Source organism: Oncorhynchus masou, chromosome 17, assembly GCF_036934945.1.
Source record: "Oncorhynchus masou masou isolate Uvic2021 chromosome 17, UVic_Omas_1.1, whole genome shotgun sequence".
Classification (NCBI taxonomy): domain Eukaryota; kingdom Metazoa; phylum Chordata; class Actinopteri; order Salmoniformes; family Salmonidae; genus Oncorhynchus; species Oncorhynchus masou.
The window spans coordinates 42,037,992-42,063,049 of NC_088228.1; the positions used below are offsets into that span (position 1 = coordinate 42,037,992).

Here is a 25,058-nt window from a genome sequence, read left to right on the forward strand (position 1 = left end):
CATCTGGTTCAGTAGCATCAGATACCAGCTGGAGCTTCTACCCTGACACATAGACATCTGGTTCAGTAGCATCAGATACCACCTGGAGCTTCTCCCCTGACACATAGACACATAGACATCTGGCTCAGTAACATCAGATACCACATGGAGCTTCTCTCCTGACACATAGACATCTGGCTCAGTAGCATCAGATACCAGCTGGAGCTTCTCCCCTGACACATAGACATCTGGCTCAGTAGCATCAGATACCAGCTGGAGCTTCTCCCCTCACACATAGACACATAGACATCTGACTCAGTAGTATCAGATACCACCTGGAGCTTCTCCCCTGACACACAGACATCTGGTTCAGTAGCATCAGATACCAGCTGGAGCTTCTCCCCTCACACATAGACACATAGACATCTGGCTCAGTAGCATCAGATACCAGCTGGAGCTTCTCCCCTGACACATAGACATCTGGCTCAGTAGCATCAGATACCAGCTGGAGCTTCTCCCCTGACACATAGACACATAGACATCTGGCTCAGTAACATCAGATACCACATGGAGCTTCTCTCCTGACACATAGACATCTGGCTCAGTAGCATCAGATACCAGCTGGAGCTTCTCCCCTGACACATAGACATCTGGCTCAGTATCATCAGATACCACCTGGAGCTTCTCCCCTGACACACAGACATCTGGCTCAGTAGCATCAGATACCAGCTGGAGTTTCTCCCCTGACACATAGACACATAGACATACAGACATCTGGCTCAGTAGCATCAGATACCAGCTGGAGCTTCTCCCCTGACACATAGACATACAGACATCTGGCTCAGTAGCATCAGATACCAGCTGGAGCTTCTCCCCTGACACATAGACATCTGGCTCAGTAGCATCAGATACCACCTGGAGCTTCTCCCCTGACACATAGACATCTGGCTCAGTAGCATCAGATACCAGCTGGAGCTTCTCCCCTGACATACAGACATCTGGCTCAGTAGCATCAGATACCAGCTGGAGCTTCTCCCCTGACACATAGACATCTGGCTCAGTAGCATCAGATACCAGCTGGAGCTTCTCCCCTGACACATAGACATCTGGCTCAGTAACATCAGATACCACCTGGAGCTTCTCCCCTGACACACAGACATCTGGCCCAGTAACATCAGATACCACCTGGAGCTTCTCCCCTGACACATAGACATACAGACATCTGGCTCAGTAGCATCAGATACCAGCTGGAGCTTCTCCCCTGACACATAGACACATAGACATCTGGCCCAGTAACATCAGATACCAGCTGGAGCTTCTCCCCTGACACATAGACATCTGGCTCAGTAGCATCAGATACCACCTGGAGCTCCTCCCCTGACACATAGACATCTGGCTCAGTTGCATCAGATACCACCTGGAGCTTCTCCCCTGACACACAGACATCTGACTCAGTAGTATCAGATACCAGCTGGAGCTCCTCCCCTGACACATAGACATCTGGTTCAGTAGCATCAGATACCAGCTGGAGCTTCTCCCCTGACACATAGACACATAGACATCTGGCTCAGTAACATCAGATACCACATGGAGCTTCTCTCCTGACACATAGACATCTGGCTCAGTAGCATCAGATACCAGCTGGAGCTTCTCCCCTGACACATAGACATCTGGCTCAGTAGCATCAGATACCAGCTGGAGCTTCTCCCCTCACACATAGACACATAGACATCTGACTCAGTAGTATCAGATACCACCTGGAGCTTCTCCCCTGACACACAGACATCTGGTTCAGTAGCATCAGATACCAGCTGGAGCTTCTCCCCTCACACATAGACACATAGACATCTGGCTCAGTAGCATCAGATACCAGCTGGAGCTTCTCCCCTGACACATAGACATCTGGCTCAGTAGCATCAGATACCACCTGGAGCTTCTCCCCTGACACATAGACATACAGACATCTGGCTCAGTAGCATCAGATACCAGCTGGAGCTTCTCCCCTGACACATAGACATCTGGCTCAGTAGCATCAGATACCAGCTGGAGCTTCTCCCCTGACACATAGACATCTGGCTCAGTAGCATCAGATACCAGCTGGAGCTTCTCCCCTGACACATAGACATCTGGCTCAGTAGTATCAGATACCACCTGGAGCTTCTCCCCTGACACATAGACATACAGACATCTGGCTCAGTAGCATCAGACACCACCTGGAGCTTCTCCCCTGACACATACATAGACATCTGGCTCAGTAGCATCAGATACCAGCTGGAGCTTCTCCCCTGACACATAGACATCTGGCTCAGTAGCATCAGATACCAGCTGGAGCTTCTCCCCTGACACATAGACACATAGACATCTGGCTCAGTAGTATCAGATACCAGCTGGAGCTTCTCCCCTGACACATAGACATCTGGCTCAGTAGTATCAGATACCACCTGGAGCTTCTCCCCTGACACATAGACATACAGACATCTGGCTCAGTAGCATCAGATACCACATGGAGCTTCTCCCCTGACACAGACACACAGACATCTGGCTCAGTAGTATCAGATACCAGCTGGAGCTTCTCCCCTGACACATAGACATCTGGCTCAGTAGCATCAGATACCAGCTGGAGCTTCTCCCCTGACACATAGACATCTGGCTCAGTAGCATCAGATACCAGCTGGAGCTTCTCCCCTGACACATAGACACATAGACATCTGGCTCAGTAGTATCAGATACCAGCTGGAGCTTCTCCCCTGACACATAGACATCTGGTTCAGTAGCATCAGATACCACCTGGAGCTTCTCCCCTGACACAGACATCTGGTTCAGTAGCATCAGATACCACCTGGAGCTTCTCCCCTGACACACAGACATCTGACTCAGTAGTATCAGATACCAGCTGGAGCTTCTCCCCTGACACACAGACATCTGGCTCAGTAGTATCAGATACCAGCTGGAGCTCCTCCCCTGACACATAGACATCTGGCTCAGTAGCATCAGATACCAGCTGGAGCTTCTCCCCTGACACATAGACATCTGGCTCAGTAGCATCAGATACCAGCTAGAGCTTCTCCCCTGACATCTGGCTCAGTAACATCAGATACCAGCTGGAGCTTCTCCCCTGACACATAGACATCTGGCTCAGTAGCATCAGATACCACCTGGAGCTTCTCCCCTGACACATAGACATCTAGTTCAGTAGTATCAGATACCAGCTGGAGCTTCTCCCCTGACACAGACACATAGACATCTGGCTCAGTAGCATCAGATACCACCTGGAGCTTCTCCCCTGACACACAGACATCTGGCTCAGTAGCATCAGATACCACCTGGAGCTTCTCCCCTGACACACAGACATCTGGCTCAGTAGCATCAGATACCACCTGGAGCTTCTCCCCTGACACATAGACATACAGACATCTGGCTCAGTAGCATCAGATACCAGCTGGAGCTTCTCCCCTGACACATAGACACATAGACATCTGGCCCAGTAACATCAGATACCAGCTGGAGCTTCTCCCCTGACACATAGACATCTGGCTCAGTAGCATCAGATACCACCTGGAGCTCCTCCCCTGACACATAGACATCTGGCTCAGTAGCATCAGATACCACCTGGAGCTTCTCCCCTGACACACAGACATCTGACTCAGTAGTATCAGATACCAGCTGGAGCTCCTCCCCTGACACATAGACATCTGGTTCAGTAGCATCAGATACCAGCTGGAGCTTCTCCCCTGACACATAGACATCTGGTTCAGTAGCATCAGATACCAGCTGGAGCTTCTACCCTGACACATAGACATCTGGTTCAGTAGCATCAGATACCACCTGGAGCTTCTCCCCTGACACATAGACACATAGACATCTGGCTCAGTAACATCAGATACCACATGGAGCTTCTCTCCTGACACATAGACATCTGGCTCAGTAGCATCAGATACCAGCTGGAGCTTCTCCCCTGACACATAGACATCTGGCTCAGTAGCATCAGATACCAGCTGGAGCTTCTCCCCTCACACATAGACACATAGACATCTGACTCAGTAGTATCAGATACCACCTGGAGCTTCTCCCCTGACACACAGACATCTGGTTCAGTAGCATCAGATACCAGCTGGAGCTTCTCCCCTCACACATAGACACATAGACATCTGGCTCAGTAGCATCAGATACCAGCTGGAGCTTCTCCCCTGACACATAGACATCTGGCTCAGTAGCATCAGATACCAGCTGGAGCTTCTCCCTGACACATAGACATCTGGCTCAGTATCATCAGATACCACCTGGAGCTTCTCCCCTGACACACAGACATCTGGCTCAGTAGCATCAGATACCAGCTGGAGTTTCTCCCCTGACACATAGACACATAGACATACAGACATCTGGCTCAGTAGCATCAGATACCAGCTGGAGCTTCTCCCCTGACACATAGACATACAGACATCTGGCTCAGTAGCATCAGATACCAGCTGGAGCTTCTCCCCTGACACATAGACATCTGGCTCAGTAGCATCAGATACCACCTGGAGCTTCTCCCCTGACACATAGACATCTGGCTCAGTAGCATCAGATACCAGCTGGAGCTTCTCCCCTGACATACAGACATCTGGCTCAGTAGCATCAGATACCAGCTGGAGCTTCTCCCCTGACACATAGACATCTGGCTCAGTAGCATCAGATACCAGCTGGAGCTTCTCCCCTGACACATAGACATCTGGCTCAGTAACATCAGATACCACCTGGAGCTTCTCCCCTGACACACAGACATCTGGCCCAGTAACATCAGATACCACCTGGAGCTTCTCCCCTGACACATAGACATACAGACATCTGGCTCAGTAGCATCAGATACCAGCTGGAGCTTCTCCCCTGACACATAGACACATAGACATCTGGCCCAGTAACATCAGATACCAGCTGGAGCTTCTCCCCTGACACATAGACATCTGGCTCAGTAGCATCAGATACCACCTGGAGCTCCTCCCCTGACACATAGACATCTGGCTCAGTTGCATCAGATACCACCTGGAGCTTCTCCCCTGACACACAGACATCTGACTCAGTAGTATCAGATACCAGCTGGAGCTCCTCCCCTGACACATAGACATCTGGTTCAGTAGCATCAGATACCAGCTGGAGCTTCTCCCCTGACACATAGACATCTGGTTCAGTAGCATCAGATACCAGCTGGAGCTTCTACCCTGACACATAGACATCTGGTTCAGTAGCATCAGATACCACCTGGAGCTTCTCCCCTGACACATAGACACATAGACATCTGGCTCAGTAACATCAGATACCACATGGAGCTTCTCTCCTGACACATAGACATCTGGCTCAGTAGCATCAGATACCAGCTGGAGCTTCTCCCCTGACACATAGACATCTGGCTCAGTAGCATCAGATACCAGCTGGAGCTTCTCCCCTCACACATAGACACATAGACATCTGACTCAGTAGTATCAGATACCACCTGGAGCTTCTCCCCTGACACACAGACATCTGGTTCAGTAGCATCAGATACCAGCTGGAGCTTCTCCCCTCACACATAGACACATAGACATCTGGCTCAGTAGCATCAGATACCAGCTGGAGCTTCTCCCCTGACACATAGACATCTGGCTCAGTAGCATCAGATACCACCTGGAGCTTCTCCCCTGACACATAGACATACAGACATCTGGCTCAGTAGCATCAGATACCAGCTGGAGCTTCTCCCCTGACACATAGACATCTGGCTCAGTAGCATCAGATACCAGCTGGAGCTTCTCCCCTGACACATAGACATCTGGCTCAGTAGCATCAGATACCAGCTGGAGCTTCTCCCCTGACACATAGACATCTGGCTCAGTAGTATCAGATACCACCTGGAGCTTCTCCCCTGACACATAGACATACAGACATCTGGCTCAGTAGCATCAGACACCACCTGGAGCTTCTCCCCTGACACATAGACATCTGGCTCAGTAGCATCAGATACCAGCTGGAGCTTCTCCCCTGACACATAGACATCTGGCTCAGTAGCATCAGATACCAGCTGGAGCTTCTCCCCTGACACATAGACACATAGACATCTGGCTCAGTAGTATCAGATACCAGCTGGAGCTTCTCCCCTGACACATAGACATCTGGCTCAGTAGTATCAGATACCACCTGGAGCTTCTCCCCTGACACATAGACATACAGACATCTGGCTCAGTAGCATCAGATACCACATGGAGCTTCTCCCCTGACACAGACACACAGACATCTGGCTCAGTAGTATCAGATACCAGCTGGAGCTTCTCCCCTGACACATAGACATCTGGCTCAGTAGCATCAGATACCAGCTGGAGCTTCTCCCCTGACACATAGACATCTGGCTCAGTAGCATCAGATACCAGCTGGAGCTTCTCCCCTGACACATAGACACATAGACATCTGGCTCAGTAGTATCAGATACCAGCTGGAGCTTCTCCCCTGACACATAGACATCTGGTTCAGTAGCATCAGATACCACCTGGAGCTTCTCCCCTGACACAGACATCTGGTTCAGTAGCATCAGATACCACCTGGAGCTTCTCCCCTGACACACAGACATCTGACTCAGTAGTATCAGATACCAGCTGGAGCTTCTCCCCTGACACACAGACATCTGGCTCAGTAGTATCAGATACCAGCTGGAGCTCCTCCCCTGACACATAGACATCTGGCTCAGTAGCATCAGATACCAGCTGGAGCTTCTCCCCTGACACATAGACATCTGGCTCAGTAGCATCAGATACCAGCTAGAGCTTCTCCCCTGACATCTGGCTCAGTAACATCAGATACCAGCTGGAGCTTCTCCCCTGACACATAGACATCTGGCTCAGTAGCATCAGATACCACCTGGAGCTTCTCCCCTGACACATAGACATCTAGTTCAGTAGTATCAGATACCAGCTGGAGCTTCTCCCCTGACACAGACACATAGACATCTGGCTCAGTAGCATCAGATACCACCTGGAGCTTCTCCCCTGACACACAGACATCTGGCTCAGTAGCATCAGATACCACCTGGAGCTTCTCCCCTGACACACAGACATCTGGCTCAGTAGCATCAGATACCACCTGGAGCTTCTCCCCTGACACATAGACATCTGGCTCAGTAGTATCAGATACCAGCTGGAGCTTCTCCCCTGACACACAGACATCTGGCTCAGTAGTATCAGATACCAGCTGGAGCTTCTCCCCTGACACATAGACACATAGACATCTGGCTCAGTAGCATCAGATACCACCTGGAGCTTCTCCCCTGACACATAGACATCTGGCTCAGTAGCATCAGATACCAGCTGGAGCTTCTCCCCTGACACATAGACATCTGGCTCAGTAGCATCAGATACCACCTGGAGCTTCTCCCCTGACACACAGACATCTGGTTCAGTAGCATCAGATACCAGCTGGAGCTTCTCCCCTGACACATAGACATCTGGCTCAGTAGCATCAGATACCAGCTGGAGCTTCTCCCCTGACACATAGACATCTGGCTCAGTAGCATCAGATACCAGCTGGAGCTTCTCCCCTGACACATAGACATCTGGCTCAGTAGTATCAGATACCAGCTGGAGCTTCTCCCCTGACACATAGACATCTGGCTCAGTAGTATCAGATACCACCTGGAGGTTCTCCCCTGACACATAGACATCTGGCTCAGTAGCATCAGATACCAGCTAGAGCTTCTCCCCTGACACATAGACATCTGGCTCAGTAGCATCAGATACCAGCTGGAGCTTCTCCCCTGACACATAGACATCTGGCTCAGTAGCATCAGATACCACCTGGAGCTTCTCCCCTGACACACAGACATCTGGCTCAGTGGCATCAGTTGCGCTCTTTGTGAAGAACATGCAAACAGTTTTCTTCACATTAAGATGCAAACACAAGTCACTGAGCCACTTTGTAACCTGGACCATTACAGTAGTGAGTTCTTGTGCAGCTTGTTGTTTGCATGCACATATATCACTATCATCTGCATGCATTTGAACTTCAGACCCAGTACAGACAGAATGTGTTTTGTAGTGGGTCTAGGGTGTAAGGTGGAGGTGATATGATCCTTGACTAGTCTCTCAAAACACTTCATGATGACAGACGTGAGTGCCATGGGCCGATAGTCATTTAGTTCAGTTACCTTTGCTTTCCTGGGTACAGGAACAATGGTGGACATCTTGAAACATGTGGGAACAACATACTGGGATAGGGAGAGATTGAATATGTATGTAAACACCAGCCAGCTGGTCTGCGCATGCTTTGAGGACGCTGCTCGGGATGCCGTTTGGCCGGCAGCTTTGTGAGGGTTAACACGCTTAAATGTCTTACTCACCTCAGCCAAAATTGTTTTGCTTATAATCTGCCAAATCGTTCATTTAGTGTATTTTTATTGGGTCATTAGAATAAGCTGCCATATGTGGTAATATTTCTCTAGGAGCTGTATTGTGAAATAATTATATGGTGAAAGCAGTGATGCGTTTTTAAAAGTTTTTATCCTATCAGTATCGAAACATGCTCCAATGACGCACAGCGACCGCTCTCTCTGCGCAGTGTTTTGGGAAACGCATGATCCATCTTCGACTGTTGAAGGAAAGATGTGTCGTTAAAACACTCGTAAGCCTAAATTCGGGAAACCGGGCCCAGGTTAGGTGTACGTGTATCACCTTTTCAGTTCAAGAAACGTGTTTTTCTATTTGTCCCAATGTATGTATAGTTTTTCCTTGTGGTGTATCCGTAGTTGGTGATACGCATTGTGAAGAAGAATGTTGATGTTGTTGAAGAGGAAGACTCAGTGGTAAACAAACTCCAAATCGTGTAATTTGGTGAGTAGCTGCCACATATAGACTCGATTGATTAAAATGTGGTGTCATGATGTTAGCATAATGTCATGTGTTGACATTTCACACCCTAAGTATAGCCTAGCCCACGGGGTTGAGCCAGCTAAAACTATTCCCTGCTGCGATCAGGGAGCAATTTAACTTGATCTGTAGACTATAATCATTGCTAGATTGCTTGGTCGTTGAAGTTTGTTTCTTCGTTATTTTGGAGCAGCAAATTCAAGACCGACTTGATGATTGTCAGAAGTGTCTAGACAGCTGGTGGGCCAAGCAGAGCGCTTCTATTTATGTTGCAGCTAACGTTAGCTAGCTCAGTACAGTCAATATTCAGCTGTTACCATTATCGCCAACTTTAGACATGGATTGTTCGCAGATTTGCTGGCTATTCTGTATAGCTAGCTAGTTATGCAAATGACAGGGGAGCACAAATGAAAAGGCAAAACATTTTGCTTAAAAGTCCAATGTATCCGTTTTTTATCTCGGTATCAAATACTTTCTGTGCAATAATTAAAACTGTAATATGTAACCCAACCAAATTCACATAGAAAAGTGAGTTATAGATCTGTTATTCTCATTGATAGCAAGTCTAAGAAGTGGTAGATCAGTTCAATGTGTGCTATTTATATCCTTCCCATTCTTAAATACATCATTTTGTTTACTTTATTTTCAGTTTTCTACACCAGCTTCAAGAACCTGAAAATACATTTTTTTGGTCATTGAAAAGATATTTCACAGTGGTTTAGATGGTACAATGATTCTCTATCAATGATTCTCTATCATTGTACCTTATAAACTGAAATTATGCGAACTATTATCATTTTAGCAACCAGGAAATGGTGGAGTGATTTCTTCATATTACACCTTTTTTAAGTACTTATTTATAACAAGAGTTATATGGAGAAAATCAGACCTCTGAAATGAAAATGTATGGCCCTCAGCTAAATATATTTGACCTAAACCCTCCCTGAACGCTAAAAAACCCAAACAAGTGACCCTCCCCTACACCCAGAATAATAATGAAAACATGAAGTGGATAGCAGAGAGCATGTCTACCATTTACCCTCACTTCTTGGACAGACCAGAGCCTTAGATATGCAGTTTTACTGGTCTTCATCCTGTAAGCATTACATGGCAAAGCAGGAATTCTGATAGGGCTGCGGGCCAGAAGGTTCGAAGTCCACCGTGGACAAGAGTGGTGGTGGAAAGATCTCCGTTTTAGTAAAAGCATTGCATGAACATATCATATTTTTTTAATTTAATACCACACAAATTACCAAAGTTACAGGATAAGAATGGACAGAGAGGTAAGCCTACGTGTGTGTGTTCATATGTATCCAAGGACAAATCAGTGCGTCTTGTTTGGAACTAAACACTCTCTGTTTGCAAATAATTAAATCTGAAACTTAGTAGGAATCTGAGCATGGTACTTTCAAAAGTTAGGCCTACCTTTCCACCCCAGACAGAGAAGGCCTACTGATGCAGAGAAATGTAAGCTTTCACTGCTGGCTATTCTTCTTCTGTGGTTTAACCCAATGAGAGGTCACAAGTGTTTACCTCAAAGCTGTCTGGGTTTAAACATCTTCTGTTGTACAGAAAGTGAATGAATAGCTTAATCAATAAATACAACTTTGCTCCGTGCTTCTCCGAGCATGCACTTCGTAGCCCATAGGCTACGGATCATTTGATTGAGACCACGCTAAATAGCCTATAGGCGCACTTGATATTGGAAATGCCGAGTGGAGAATCACAGATGAAGGGAAGCATCAGGCATCGATATATAAAGCCTAATAAGCAACTCATTCTTAAACACTGAGAAATATTGAGATTTCATCAATTACAAATGACATTTTCCTCCAGGTAAACATTCTGTATATTTCGATCCATCCCTTACTGTGGTTGTTTTAAATTAAAATGAAAAAATAAATAAAAAATGCAAATAGCTATTTCTTCTTCTTAGCAAATAGCTATTTCTCAAGCTATTTTTGTCACCAGGCAGGCCAAATCTCCATCCCAACAAACAGGGATGGAGTTTCAGGCTGTCTTTTCAAACAGCTCTTACACTAAAATGGCATTATCAATTTCACAGTATTATTCCAACCTCATAGTGTGGGAATATAAACTCAGCAAAAAAAGAAATGTCCTCTCACTGTCAACTGCGTTTATTTTCAGCGAACTTAACATGTGTAAATATTTGTATGAACACAAGATTCAATAACTTAGACATAAACTGAACAAGTTCCACAGACATGACGAACAGAAATGGAATAATGTGTCCCTGAACAAAGGGGAGGGGTCAAAATCAAAAGTAACAGTCAGTATCTGGTGTGGTCACCAGCTGCATTAAGTACTGCAGTGCGTCTCTTCCTCATAGACTGCCCCAGATTTGCCAGTTCTTGCTGTGAGATGTTACTCGGCTCTTCCACCAAGGCACATGCAAGTTCCCAGGCATTTCTGGGGGGAATGGCCCTAGTCGATTATGATTTTTCAACGCCAATACCGATTATTGGAGGACAAAAAAAGCCGATGCCGATTTTTACACTTTATTTGTAATAATGACAATTACAACAACACTGAATGAGCACTTATTTTAACTTAATATAATACATCAATAAAATCAATTTAGCCACAAATAAATAATGAAACATGTTCAATTTGGTTTAAATAAGTGTTGGAGAAGAAGAAAGTAAAAGTGCAATATGTGCTATGTAAGAACGCTAACGTTTAAGTTCCTTGCTCAGAACATGAGAACATATGAAAGCTGGTGGTTCCTTTTAACATGAGTCTTCAATATTCCCAGGTAAGAAGTTTTAGGTTGTAGTTATTATAGGAATTATAGGACTATTTCTCTCTATACCATTTGTATTTCATATACCTTTGATTATTGGATGTTCTTATAGGCACTAGTATTGCCAGTGTAACAGTATAGCTTCCGTCCCTCTCCTCGCTCCTCCCTGGGCACGAGCAGGAACACAACGACAACAGCCACCCTCGAAGCAGCGTTACCCATGCAGAGCAAGGGAAACAACCACTCCAAGTCTCAGAGCGAGTGACGTTTGAAACGCTATTAGCGCACCCTGGTAACTAGCTAGCCATTTCACATCACATCATTACACCAGCCTAATCTCGGGAGTTGATAGGCTTGAAGTCATAAACAGCGCTATGCTTGAAGCACAACGAAGAGCTGCTGGCAAAACGCACGAAAGTGCTGTTTGAATGAATGCTTATGAGCCTGCTGGTGCCTACCATCGCTCAGTCAGACTGCTCTATCAAAACATAGACTTAATTATAACATAATAACACAGAAAAAAGAGCCTTTGGTCATTAATATGGTCAAATCCGGAAACTATCATCTCGAAAACAAAACATTTATTCTTTCAGTGAAATACGGAACCGTTCCATATTTTATCTAACAGGTGGCATCCATCAGTCTAAATATTCCTGTTACATTACACAACCTTCAATGTTATGTCATAATTACATAAAATTCTGGCAAATTAGTTCGCAATGAGCCAGGCGGCCAAAAATGTTGCATATACCCTGACTCTGCGTGTAATGAACCCAAGAGAAGTGACACAATTTCACCTGGTTAATATTGCCTGCTAACCTGGATTTCTTTTAGCTAAATATGCAGGTTAAAATAAATATATACTTATGTGTATTGATTTTAAGAAAGGCATTGGTGTTTATGGTTAGGTACACGTTGGAGCAACGACAGTCCTTTTTCGCAAATGCACACTGCATCGATTATATGTAACGCAGGACACGCTAGATAAACTAGTAATATCATCAACCATGTGGAGTTATAACTAGTGATTATGATTGATTAAGTTTGATGCTAGCTAGCAACTTACCTTGACTTCTTACTGCATTTGCGTAACAGGCAGGCTCCTCGTGAGGCAGGAGCATTGGACTAGGTTGAAAAATTCAATCCCTGAGCTCCCTGAGCTGACAAGGTAAAAATCTGTCATTCTTCCCCTGAACAAGGCAGTTAACCCACCATTCCCTGTAGTCCGTCATTGAAAATAAGAGTGTGTTCTTAACTGACTTGCCTAGTTAAAGGTTCAAGATTTCCGATTGTTTTGAAAACTTGAAATCGGCCATTCCGATTAATCCGTCGACCTCGAGTCCCCACCCTCCGATCCAACTGGTCCCAGACCTGCTCAATGGGATTGAGATCTGGGCTCTTCACTGGCCATGGCAGAACACTGACATTACTGTCTTTCAAGAAATCCCGCACAGAACGAGCAGAATGGCTGGTGGCACTGTCATGCTGGAGGGTCATGTCAGGATGAGCAGGAAGGGTACCACATGAGGGAGGAGGATGTCTTCCCTGTAACGCACAGCATTGAGATTGCCTGCAATGACAAGTTCAGTCCGATGATGCTGTGACACATCGCCCCAGACCATGACAGACCCTCCACCTTCAAATTGATCCCCTCCAGAGTACAGGCCTCGGTGTAACGCTCATTCCTTCGACGATAAATGCAAATCCGACCATCATCCCTGGTGAGACAAAACCGCGACTCGTCAGTAAAGAACACTTTTTGCCAGTCCTGTTTGGTCCAGCAATGGTGGGTTTGTACCCATAGGCGACATTGTTGCCGGTGATGTCTGGTGAGGACCTGCCTTACAACAGGCCTACAAGCCCTCAGTCCAGCCTCTCTCAGCCTATTGCGAACAGTCTGAGCACTGGTTGAGGGATTGTGCGTTCCTGGTGGAAGTCGGGCAGTTGTTGTTGCCATCCTGTACCTGTCCAGGTGTGATGTTCGGATGTACCGATCCTGTGCAGGTGTTGTTACACGTGCTCTGCCACTAAGAGGACGATCAACTGTCCACCCTGTCTCCCTGTTGCGCTGTTTTAGGTGTCTCACAGTACGGACATTGCCCTTGCCATATCTGCAGTCCTCATGCCTCCTTACAGCATGCCTAAGGCACCTTCACGCAGATGAGCAGGGACCCTGGGCATCTTTCTTTTAGTGTTTTTCAGAGTCAGTAGAAAGGCATCTTTAGTGTCCTAAGTTTTCATAACTGTGACCTTAATTGTAAGCTGTTAGTGTCTTAACGACCATTCCACAGGTGCATGTTTATTAATTGTTTATGGTTCATTGAACAAGCACGGGAAACAGTGTTTAAACCTTTTACAATGAAGATCTGTGAAATGATTTTGATTTTTACGAATTATCTTTGAACGACAGGGTCCTGAATAAGGGATGTTTCTTTTTTGGCTGAGTTTTTATATGAAGCACAGGAAAATCATGTTTTGACTGCACCGGCCTTTTCAACATTCAGTCCCTTCTTTGGTCTCTCAGCTTCTTCCACTTCAGTTCAAGAGGTCTAGGCCTCCATCAAGCATTCTATGTTTTCTTCTGTATTTCTGTTAACCTTTATCTATTTATTTAACTAGGCAAGTTAGTTAAGAACAAATTCTTGTTTACAATGACGGCCTACCCCGGCCAAACCAGGACGACGCTGGGCCAATTGTGCGCCGCCCTATGGGAGTCCCAATAATGACCGGTTGTGATACAGCCTGGATTCGAACCAGGGTCTCTAGCGCTGAGATGGAGTGCCTTAGACCGCTGAGCCACTCAGGAGCCCTAACGTGTTGTTCCACCTCAACAAGTACAATAAAGTGAATTTCAACACCCACTGTCTCAAATTGTTTTGAAAAATGTTTCAGTTGTAAGAAAAACAGATAAGATGAGCATTCCTGCAACATTATTTTGTTAAACAATCATCTTTGATTGCACCCCCAATTGGCAATTTTTAGTTTGTTCTCGGATTCATGTAACATTCAATAAACATAGAACCAAATATCCGATTTGGACCAAACTTTTTTCTAACAGTGAGTTAGACAGGAGGAATCCAAATAAATTCTCAAAAGCCACACTCCATGCCAATACTACCCCCAACAATGAGTATACAGTATCAGTTCTCTATGTCTGACAAGGGCTGTGGCTCAGAGTATTATTTCTTTATCCTATATAATGTACTCTCATCGAATTTGGTTATGTTTTTTTAACCTGTTCAGAGAAATGAGTCATTAGTTGTTGGGTTTATGTCCCAGCCTACATCCTGATATTAATTACCAGGTTCTGACCACTAGATGGAGATTTTCTTGCAATTAGGTGATTACAAAATGACATTGGTTTTCCTACCCTGTAAGCAGTCTATGGACCAGGTATGACAGCAACAGATGCTTTGGTTTGGTTTCGGGCCACTCCTTCAAATTCTAACCTTTTAACATTGTGTCACAAATCCAATGCAATTCTGTGGTACCTAATATTAACATTTTCACAGTTCATGTCCAAATCATCCTAAAGTATCTAAAAATGGATTGTGTAACTCAATGATGTTACAAATAGATGATTTGGATATGAAGCATGAGCATGCTAATATAGGTACCATTGACATGCATTGGATTTATTGCCACAAATGAAAAAAAGTTTGCATTTGAAAAGTTTGGTCCAAATCGGATGTTAGGTACTATAATGATTGAATATTACGTGAATCCTTACATTGAAATGAACGATTTGTGTGCAATCTTTTAGCTTAATTTCTCAGATTAAATTACATTTCAACAAAATAATGTTTCCCTGAATGCTTATTTGATCTGTTTCTAAGTACAGAAATAATTTCAGAACACTCTGCGATGGTGGGTGCCTTGCTGAAATGACCTGGAACTAAATGCTCAGAGGTTGGTGTGGGTGGCAAGCTATGCCTTGTTATTATGATGATGGAGGTGATTGTTCTATTTTTTTCACCTTTATTTAACCAGGTAGGATAAAGATAAAGCAAAGCAGTGCGACAAAAACCACATAATTACACATGGGATAAACAGTCAATAACACAATAGATAAATCTGTATACATTGTGTGCAAATGAAGTAAGGAGGTAAGGCAATAAATAGGCCAATAATGGCGAAGTAATTACAATTTAGCATTTACACTGGAGTGATAGATGAGCAGATGAGGATGAAAAACAAATATGGGGATGAGGTAGGTAGTTGGTTGGATGGGCTATTTACAGATGGCTGTGTACAGCTGCAGCAATCGGTAAGCTGCTCAGATAGCTGATGCTTAAAGTTAGTGAGGGAGATATAAGTCTCCAACTTCAGTGATTTTTGCAATTCATTCCAGTCATTGGCAGCAGAGAACTGGAAGGAAAGGCAGCCAAAGGAGGTGTTGGCTTTGGGGATGACCAGTGAAATATACCTGCTGGAGCGTGTGCTATGGGTGATGATGACTGTATGTTTTCTTTCAGCTTGTCCTGGCTGGAGACTGAGTGAAGGATCATGGGTAACACAGGTGACCGGATGTCCGGTGATCGCCATGGCGCTAAGGCCCATCGATCAGACAGCAGAGGCAGCGACAAAGACCATGAGCCCAGCAAGATGGTGGACAGCACAGACGATCCTAACATCTTCAACACACACGGACTGGGGTCCTCCAAGGTACCTCAGCACTGCACTGGATCATAGGATTTATTTTATGGAGGGCTGTGAAGACCCTCACAGAAGACCCTCCAACCTTTACCCTAACCCATCAAAAAGTTGTAATGAAACCAGTTGGATGTAATCTGTTTTAGGAGTGTGGAAACAGATGTAGGTGGGGGGAAATGTCCAGCTCATTTGAAGGAGATGACGCCACCTTAGCTCAGGTCCAGGTCGCACGTAAATGCCAAGAACACCTAGACCCTGTCATTCCCACGTTGTGATTTCAGCTGATTCTCCCCTCAGGCGTCGGACAAGGAGGAGCCTGACCTGGATGACCTGGTGAAGACGGGGCCTCAGTCCAGACCTACAGTCATCCGCTGGGCCGGAGGAGGGAAGGAGGTCTACATCGCGGGCTCCTTCAACAACTGGGGCAGCAAGATCCCCCTCAATAAGAGGTAGGAGAGGAGAGGCCCTGGCTTACCAGTAAGGTCTGATACACTGTGTTACTCATATACTACCTTTTATTAGTGACACCATTTTGACACATTTAATAGTACATTAACACAGATTTCCCCCCCCAAGCCACAATGACTTTGTCGCGATCCTGGACTTGCCAGAGGGAGAGCACCAGTACAAGTTCTTTGTGGACGGACAGTGGGTCCATGACCCCTCAGAGGTAAACCCTACATAGGGCTCTGGCCTAAAGTAGACTACTAGATTGATTGATTGATTTTTATTTTCCAGTAAAAAATGCATATAAAGTACATTCGGAAAGTTTTCAGACCCCTTGACATTTTCCACATTTCTTATGTTACAGCCTCATTCTAAAATGGATAAAAATTGTATTAAAAAAACATCATTCTACACACAATACCCCATAATGATAAAGCGAAAGCAGGTTTATTAAAAACAAAAAAATAGGAGTCCACATGTGGTAACTTTAATTGTTTGGACATGATTTGGAAAGGAACACACCTGTCTATATAAGGTCCCACAGTTGACAGTGCATGTCAGAGCAGAAACCAAGCTATGAGTTTGAAGGAATTGTCCGTAGAGCCCGAGACATTATTGTGTCGAGGCACAGATCTGGGTAAGGGTACCAAAACATTTCTGCAGCATTGAAGGTCCCCAAGAACACAGTGGCCTCCATCATTCTTAAATGGAAGAAGTTTGGAACCACCAATACTCTTCCTAGAGTTGGCCACCCAGCCAAATTGAGCAATCAAGGGAGAAGGGCCTTGGTCAGGGAGGTGACCAAGAACCTGATGGTCACTGACAGAGCTCCAGAGTTCCTCTGTGGAGATGGGAGAAACCATCTCTGCAGCTCTCCACCAATCAGGCCTTTATGGTAGAGTGGCCAGACGGAAGACACTAGTCAGTAAAAGGCACATGACAGCCTGATTGGCGTTTTCCAGAAGGCAGCTAAATGACTCTGATCATGAGAAACAAGGTTCTCTGGTATGATGAAACCAAGATTGAACTCTTTGGTCTGAATGCCAAGCCTCACGTCTGGAAGAACTCTGGCACCATCCCTGCAGTGAAGCATGGTGGTGGCAGCATCATGCTGTGGGAATGTTTTTCAGCAGCAGGAACTGGGAGACTAGTCAGGATCGAGGGAAAGATGAATGGAGCAAAGTACAGAGAGATCCTTGATGAAAACCTGCTCCAGAGTGCTCTGGAGAGACCTGAAAATAGCTTTGCAGCGACGCTCCTGATCCAACCAGACAGAGCTTGAGAGGATCTGCAGAGAAGAATGGGAGAAACTCCCCAAATACAGGTGTGCCAAGCTTGTAGTGTCATACCCAAGAAGACCCAAGCCTGTAATCGCTGCCAAAGGTGCTTCAACAAAGTACTGAGTAAAGGGTTTGAATACTTATGTAAATGTTCTATTTCAATGTTTTACTTTTTATGAATTTGCCAACATTTCTAAAAACCTGTTTTTGGTTTGTCATTATGGGTTATTGTGTGTAGATCAATGAGGGAATGTTTGTATTTTTTAAATCCATTTTTGAATAAGGCGTAAATTCAAGGGGTTAGTTGATTGATTTAATTTATTTGACAATTATTTATATCCATACATAAGGGTGCTCCAGCCGCTGACGCCTCCACAAACAATTTAAGAAAATCATCAAGGACAACACAATAAACTTAACAGCTTATGTCCATTGTGGTCCTTTTGAAGGGGAAGGGGGAATGCAACAAGGTTAGGCGCCAATTGTAATGGCAACAGACAATGACAGACTATTTGTTTTATAACATGAGATAACTAGTGCAATTCCTTTGCCTAATAAACAACTATGGACATACCCTTAATATATAAAACATTACATTCCTAATATATACAAGACAATCACAATATGATAAACAACGGACACCAAAATACTATATGCAATCCCAGGCATTTCCTTCTCAGCCACGTACTATAATTTTAATACTCACTTTTGAAACATGCTACTATTTAGCCATTTTTTCAGTCAGAACTTGAAACTACATTTCAAGGTTCTATATTTCAGATTATTTGGAAGACTATTCCAAAGAATGGCAGCTGAGTATGAAAAAGTTTCCCCATACCACTTTTAAATCTAAAAGGAACAACGTCAGTTTCACTCCTTCTAGTGGAATAGTTATGGTTATCTCGTACCAAGTTAAAGTAGTTACTTAAAGTGGCTTGCAAAGTATTCACCCCCTTGGCATTTTCCCTATTTTGTTGCCCTACAACCTGGAATTAAAATAGATTTTGGGGGGTTTGTATCATTTGATTTACACAACATGCCTACCACTTTGAAGATGCAACATTTTTTATTGTGAAACAAACAAGAAATAAGACAAAAAAACAGAACTTGAGCGTGAATAGCTATTCACCCCCCCACCCCAAAGTCAATACTTTGAAGAGCCACCTTTTGCAGCAATTACAGCAGCAAGTCTCTTGGGGTATGTCTCTATAAGCTTGGCACATCTAGCCACTGGGCTTTTTGCCCATTCTTCAAGGCAAAACTTCTCCATCTCCTTCATGTTGGATGGGTTCCGCTGGTGTACAGCAATCTTTAAGTCATACCACAGATTCTCAATTGGATTGAGGTCTGGGCTTTGACTAGGCCATTCCAAGACATTTAAATGTTTCCCCTTAAACCACCCGAGTGTTGCTTTAACAGTATGCTTAGGGTCATTGTCCTGCTGGAAGGTGAACCTCCGTCCCAGTCTCAAATCTCTGGAAGACTGAAACAGGTTTCCCTCAAGAATTTTCCTGTATTTAGCTCCATCCATCATTCCTTCAATTCTGACCAGCTTCCCAGTTCCTGCCGATGAAAAACAACGGCAGGAACTGGGTGATGATAGGTGTGGAGTTTGCGCTAGACATAATGTTTTCCTTGATGGCCAAAAAGCAAAATGTGTCTCATCTGACCAGAGTACCTTCTTCCATATGTTTGGGGAGTCTCCCACATGCCCTTTGGCACCAAACGTGTTTGCTTATTTCTTTTTTTTAAGCAAGCTATGAGGTTTTCTGGCCACTCTTCCATAAAGCCCAGCTCTGTGGAGTGTACGGCTTAAAGTGGTCCTGTGGGCAGATACTCCAATCTCTGCTGTGGAGCTTTGCAGCTCCTTCAGGGTGGTCTTTGGTCTCTTTGCTGCCTCTCTGTTTAATGCCCTCCTTGCCTGGTCTGTGAGTTTTGGTGGGCGGCCCTCTCTTGGCAGGTTTGTTGTGGTGCCATATTCTTTCCATTTTTTAATAATGGATTTAATGGTGCTCCGTGGGATGTTCAAAGTTTCTGATATTTTTTTATAACCCAACCCTGATCTGTACTTCACAACTTTGTCCCTGACCTGTTTGGAGAGCTCCTTGGTCTTCATGTTGCCACTTGCTTGGAGGTGCCCCTTGCTTAGTGGTGTTGCAGACTCTGGGGCCATTCAGAACAGGTGTGTATATATACTGAGATCATGTGACAGATCATGTGACACTTGACACAGGTGAACTTTATTTAACCAATTATGTGACTTCTGAAGGTAATTATTTAGAGGCTTCATAGCAGAGGGGGTGAATACATATGCACGCACCACTTTTCTTCTTTTCTTTTTTATGTTTTAGAATTCTTTGAAACAAGTACATTTTTTAATTTCACTTCACCAATTTGAACTATTTTGTGTATGTCCATTACATGAAATCCAAATAAAAATCAATTTAAATTACAGGTTGTAATGCAACAAAACAGGAAAAATGCCAAGGGGGGGTGAATACTTTTGCAAAGCACTGAAGGTACCTGGGGACCATACTGTGGACAATCTTATGTACAAGACACAATTTAATCTGAGAGGCTCCTCCACCTTGAGCCATCTAAGGCTTTCAAAGTGGGAACAGTCAAGATGCGTAAGTTTAAGAATAATCCTGGCTAATTTGTTCTGAGATGTCTGCAGTTGGTAGAGCGCATGGCACTTGTAACGCCAAGGTAGTGGGTTTGATTCCCGGGACCACCCATACGTAAAATGTATGCATGCATCACTGTAAGTTGCTTTGGATAAAATGGCTGAATGGGTCTGAATACTTTCCAAATGCACTGTACGTATATGCCATGTTATCCCAAGCGACTTAGTCATGCGTGCATACGTTTTACGTATGGGTGGTCCCGGGAATCGAACCCACTACCATGGCGTTACAGGTGCCATGCGCTCTACCAACTGAGTTACATATGCACACAGTACAAAAACGTGACAGGGATTGCAGGATAAAGTCAGTGACTTGACTTATTTCCATGTCATTTTTGAGACGCAACCCAGGCCTACCCCCCCCAAAGAAAATGGCCATTTGCAGTCATGTGGTTTGGCGATCCAGCTGTACTGTCTTTGTTATTAACTCTTTATAAGCCCTGGTTAACCCTGCTATAACACTCCCTCCTGCAGCCAGGGTTTTGGTGATCCAGTTGTACTGTCTTTGTTATTAACTCTTTATAAGCCCTGGTTAACCCTGCTATAACACTCCCTCCCGCAGCCAGGGTTTTGGTGATCCAGTTGTACTGTCTTTGTTATTAACTCTTTATAAGCCCTGGTTAACCCTGCTATAACACTCCCTCCTGCAGCCAGTGGTGACCAGCCAGTTGGGCACCATCAACAACCTGATCGAGGTGAAGCAGTCGGACTTTGAGGTGTTCGATGCTCTGCAGGTGGACTCTCTGGAGTCCACTGACACCTCAGGTCAGTAGGCGCTCTAATCCTCTGTTGTCCCTCTTGGGTTAAGCATAGCATTGTGCTGACCAAGATGTGCCAAGGCTAACACAGTCACGTCAAACCGTGCAGCTAGAAGAACAGCAAAGTAGTTGCGTTTCATTTAGTTTGACCTGCTTCTCTATTGACGTTTATTTTGTATATAAACATTAATCTGAGTCATGATTTTGACCTGTCCTGAAACGATAATTCTGAATAGGACAGTGGAGATCGAATTTTAACATTGAAACTATGTTGCAAATGTCGAGAGACAGACAGAAACGTTTGTACAACCCCACCCAATAATGTGTAGATGCCTTTTACGTTGCAGATCATGTTAATAAATTGGCTGGCTGAGCTGATGGGACAGATGATGAGCAGGGATTTCTCAGATGGAACAGAAAACACGATTCTAATTCTTGTGTCATAGGCTTACCCGTGATAAACAGCTTTTTTAGTATGGCTTAAAACGCTTCTCAACCAATCACAATGCTTGTTTTGACCAACCCGTTGTAGAATTAATCATGAGCAGGTGTTTAGGATAAGTTATGTAAGTTGGTGAAAACACAAGAAATCAGTGTCACCCTTTGAGAGTATATGAATGTCATGCTGTGTGTTATTGTGTCTCCTTAGATCTGTCCAGCTCCCCTCCAGGGCCCTATGGACAGGAGCAGTACATGTTTAGGCCTGAGGAACGCTTCAAAGCCCCGCCCATCCTCCCCCCACACCTCCTCCAAGTCATCCTCAACAAGGACACCAACATCTCTGTAAATGTCTTTCTTCCTCAGTCTCCCTCTCTTTCTATCTCTCTCTCCCCTGCTCTCTGTTCTGTGGTAAACACTCATTCGTCTTCCGTCTTCCCCTCTCCTACAGTGCGACCCAGCCTTGCTGCCTGAACCCAACCACGTGATGCTCAACCACCTTTATGCTCTCTCAATAAAGGTACAGTAGGAGGGCATCAACAGCCCCATCCCACTTCTTACTGCACTACTTATAGATTGAGTAACCATCCCTTTCACAGCATAGCATTAGTAATGTATAACTGTACATGATCTGTCTCTCTCACACACTCCCTTTCCCTCAGGATGGCGTGATGGTGCTCAGTGCGACTCACAGATATAAGAAGAAGTACGTCACATCTCTGCTCTACAAGCCCATCTAACCTGTCTGTGTAGGTGCAGATAGACACTGTTAACACTACTGGGTTTAACCATCGTGTTTACTGATGAGACTGGGGGCAAATCTCAAAGGACACCCTATTCCTTGTCCAGTGACCTACAGGGCTCCACAAAGGGCTCAAAGTAATGCACTCGGTGGGGAATAGGGTTTCATTTGAGTCTCAGCGTGTGACCCTCACAAGGGAAAATACTTAGCATTCACAGTTTGATAGCGATAAGAAAAGGGACAGAGAAGGAGACTACTGTGTGTGGAGCACCTCTTTGCATGTGGGCGTGTAGAAAGAACATTTAGTTCCATTAAAAACATGAAGGTTTGAAGAAAAGTCCTGATGGAACTTGGAAATGTTTTATTAAATGAGCTTTTAGAAGATATGAACACGGAAAGAGGGCCGTTGAATGTCGCTGGCTTGGATTATCGTACGCTTCCGTTCTTTCTCCATGTTATTACTGTAGTTGGACATGACTGGAGTGATGGCAGGCTCTTCCTGGTTTGGTCCCAAGGGGTCGATGACCACTAATCGAACCACGATATGCAATTGGATAGGCTGTAAATTGAACTGAATTATAATGAAGTCAAAGTATAACAAAGGATGGGAATTATATCGTATAGCCCGTTTAAGCCTATCACACTGGCCAAATCAACTTTGTTTCCACGTCATTTCAATGTTAGGACGTCTGTGCTCATTGGGACATGATTCACACTTTTGAAAAACGTGAAAATCCCTTTCAACTACAGTAGAGGCCTCGTATTAATTAGAGTATATTAACGAGGGGTTGGGGAATGTTGGGCCGTGGCTGTAGACCTGTGCTTTATGACACAGTGATTGAGTTACCCACCCATGTGTCTCCAACAAATGCTTTAAGCAGGACTGTTGACATAAGCTTTTAACTATGCAGGTATACGGAAAAATATTGCACAGTAGCTTTATGTTGGACCTCGGTGTCCAAGCTGAATTTTCTAGGCCTAGATACAGAAATGGCTGTGCTATGTGTTTCTCTCTTTAGCCCATTTTCTATGTATCCATATTTATAGCTTACCCTCCCAAATACTGGTTTGTCTTGAATGTTGTGGCGCAATTGAATGTCTAGTACGAACAGTTTACTGTAGAATATGTGGTGGATTTTATGGATTTCAATCAAGATTCAAAATGTCATTCAGTGAAGTATAAAATGGCCAATATCGATTTCAATCAAGATTCAAAATGTCATTCAGTGAAGTATAAAATGGCCAATATGGATTTCAATCAAGATTCAAAATGTCATTCAGTAAGTATAAAATGGCCAATATGGATTTCAATCAAGATTCAAAATGTCATTCAGTGAAGTATAAAATGGCCAATATGGATTTCAATCAAGATTCAAAATGTCATTCAGTAAGTATAAAATGGCCAATATGCAATGTGGAAAAGCGTAATTTACTTTCATCATGATTGTTAAATTTGAGTGTTCTGTGAATCGAACTTCAAATGTTTGACCATACACCATTTCATATTTGTATGTTGTAAGCGTACTGTACCTGCTGCTTGTGATACCAGTAATCAATGTGGACTGATATGTAGGTATATACTCCAAAGAGAAGAACTGAGTAAAGAAATTATTACTGAAAGCCATAGCTCACTGAGACGATACACTGCAACACCTTCCTAATATTGAGTTACACCTCGCTTTGCCCTCAGCCTCAATTCATCAGGGCAGGGCCATGGACTCTACATGCTGTCAAGTGTTCCACAGGGATGCTGGCCCATGTCGACTCCAATGCTTCTCACAGTTGTGTCAAGTTGGCTGGATGTCCTTTGGGTGGTGGACCATTCTTGATACACACGGGAAACCGCTGAGCGTGTAAAACCCAGCAGCGTTGCAGTTCTTGACACACTAAAACCGGTTTGCCTGGCACCTACTACCATACCCAGCTCAAAGCTACTTAAATCTTTTGTCAGACCCATTCACCCTCTGAATGGCACACATACACAATGTCTCAAGGCTTAAAAATCCATCTTTAACCGGTCTCCTCCCATTCACCTACACTGATTTGAAGTGGATTTAATAAGGGATTATAGCTTTCACCTGGATTCACCTGGTCAGTTTGTCATGGAAAGAGCAGGTGTTCCTAATGTTTTGTACACTCAGTGAACGATATGTGATATTCTGGAACTTGATCAGGTAAAAACAAAACTTGAATTTTAAATCTGTTAGCTTACATGTTTTTTCTTCTTCTCCAAAATGCTTTGCAGCATCATTGTAAGCCAAGTACTGTAGAAGGTTGTTTCAGTTTGCAAATAAAAAGGGGAGACATGTTGACTCTAAAGTATCATTTGTGTCTCTGACTGATGTTTGATGTGGCTGCCTGTGTTCTAGCTGTAGAACATATTCAATAGAAATAGCATCAACGGAATCAGTAAATGTAGAGATGTCTGTGCATTCCCCTTGCTCTGT

General features: G+C 44.5%; 1 protein-coding gene across 2 annotated transcripts; it reads left to right on the forward strand.

The window, feature by feature from the left end:
* The first annotated feature begins 8,501 nt into the window (after positions 1 to 8,501).
* LOC135559064 (5'-AMP-activated protein kinase subunit beta-2-like) lies at positions 8,502 to 24,933 on the forward strand. 2 transcript variants are annotated; one of them, XM_064993416.1, is made up of 9 exons: positions 8,502 to 8,598; positions 8,723 to 8,807; positions 16,083 to 16,272; positions 16,558 to 16,709; positions 16,837 to 16,930; positions 21,324 to 21,438; positions 22,081 to 22,214; positions 22,321 to 22,389; positions 22,532 to 24,933. In XM_064993416.1, the coding sequence occupies exons 3-9, from the start codon at positions 16,114 to 16,116 to the stop codon at positions 22,607 to 22,609; spliced, it is 801 nt and encodes a 266-aa protein (XP_064849488.1). In that variant the 5' UTR covers positions 8,502 to 8,598; positions 8,723 to 8,807; positions 16,083 to 16,113; the 3' UTR covers positions 22,610 to 24,933. The 2 variants fall into 2 exon arrangements, with proteins under 2 accessions (XP_064849488.1, XP_064849487.1); XM_064993415.1 differs by having other exon boundaries at positions 8,508 to 8,807.
* Positions 24,934 to 25,058: the final 125 nt, after the last annotated feature.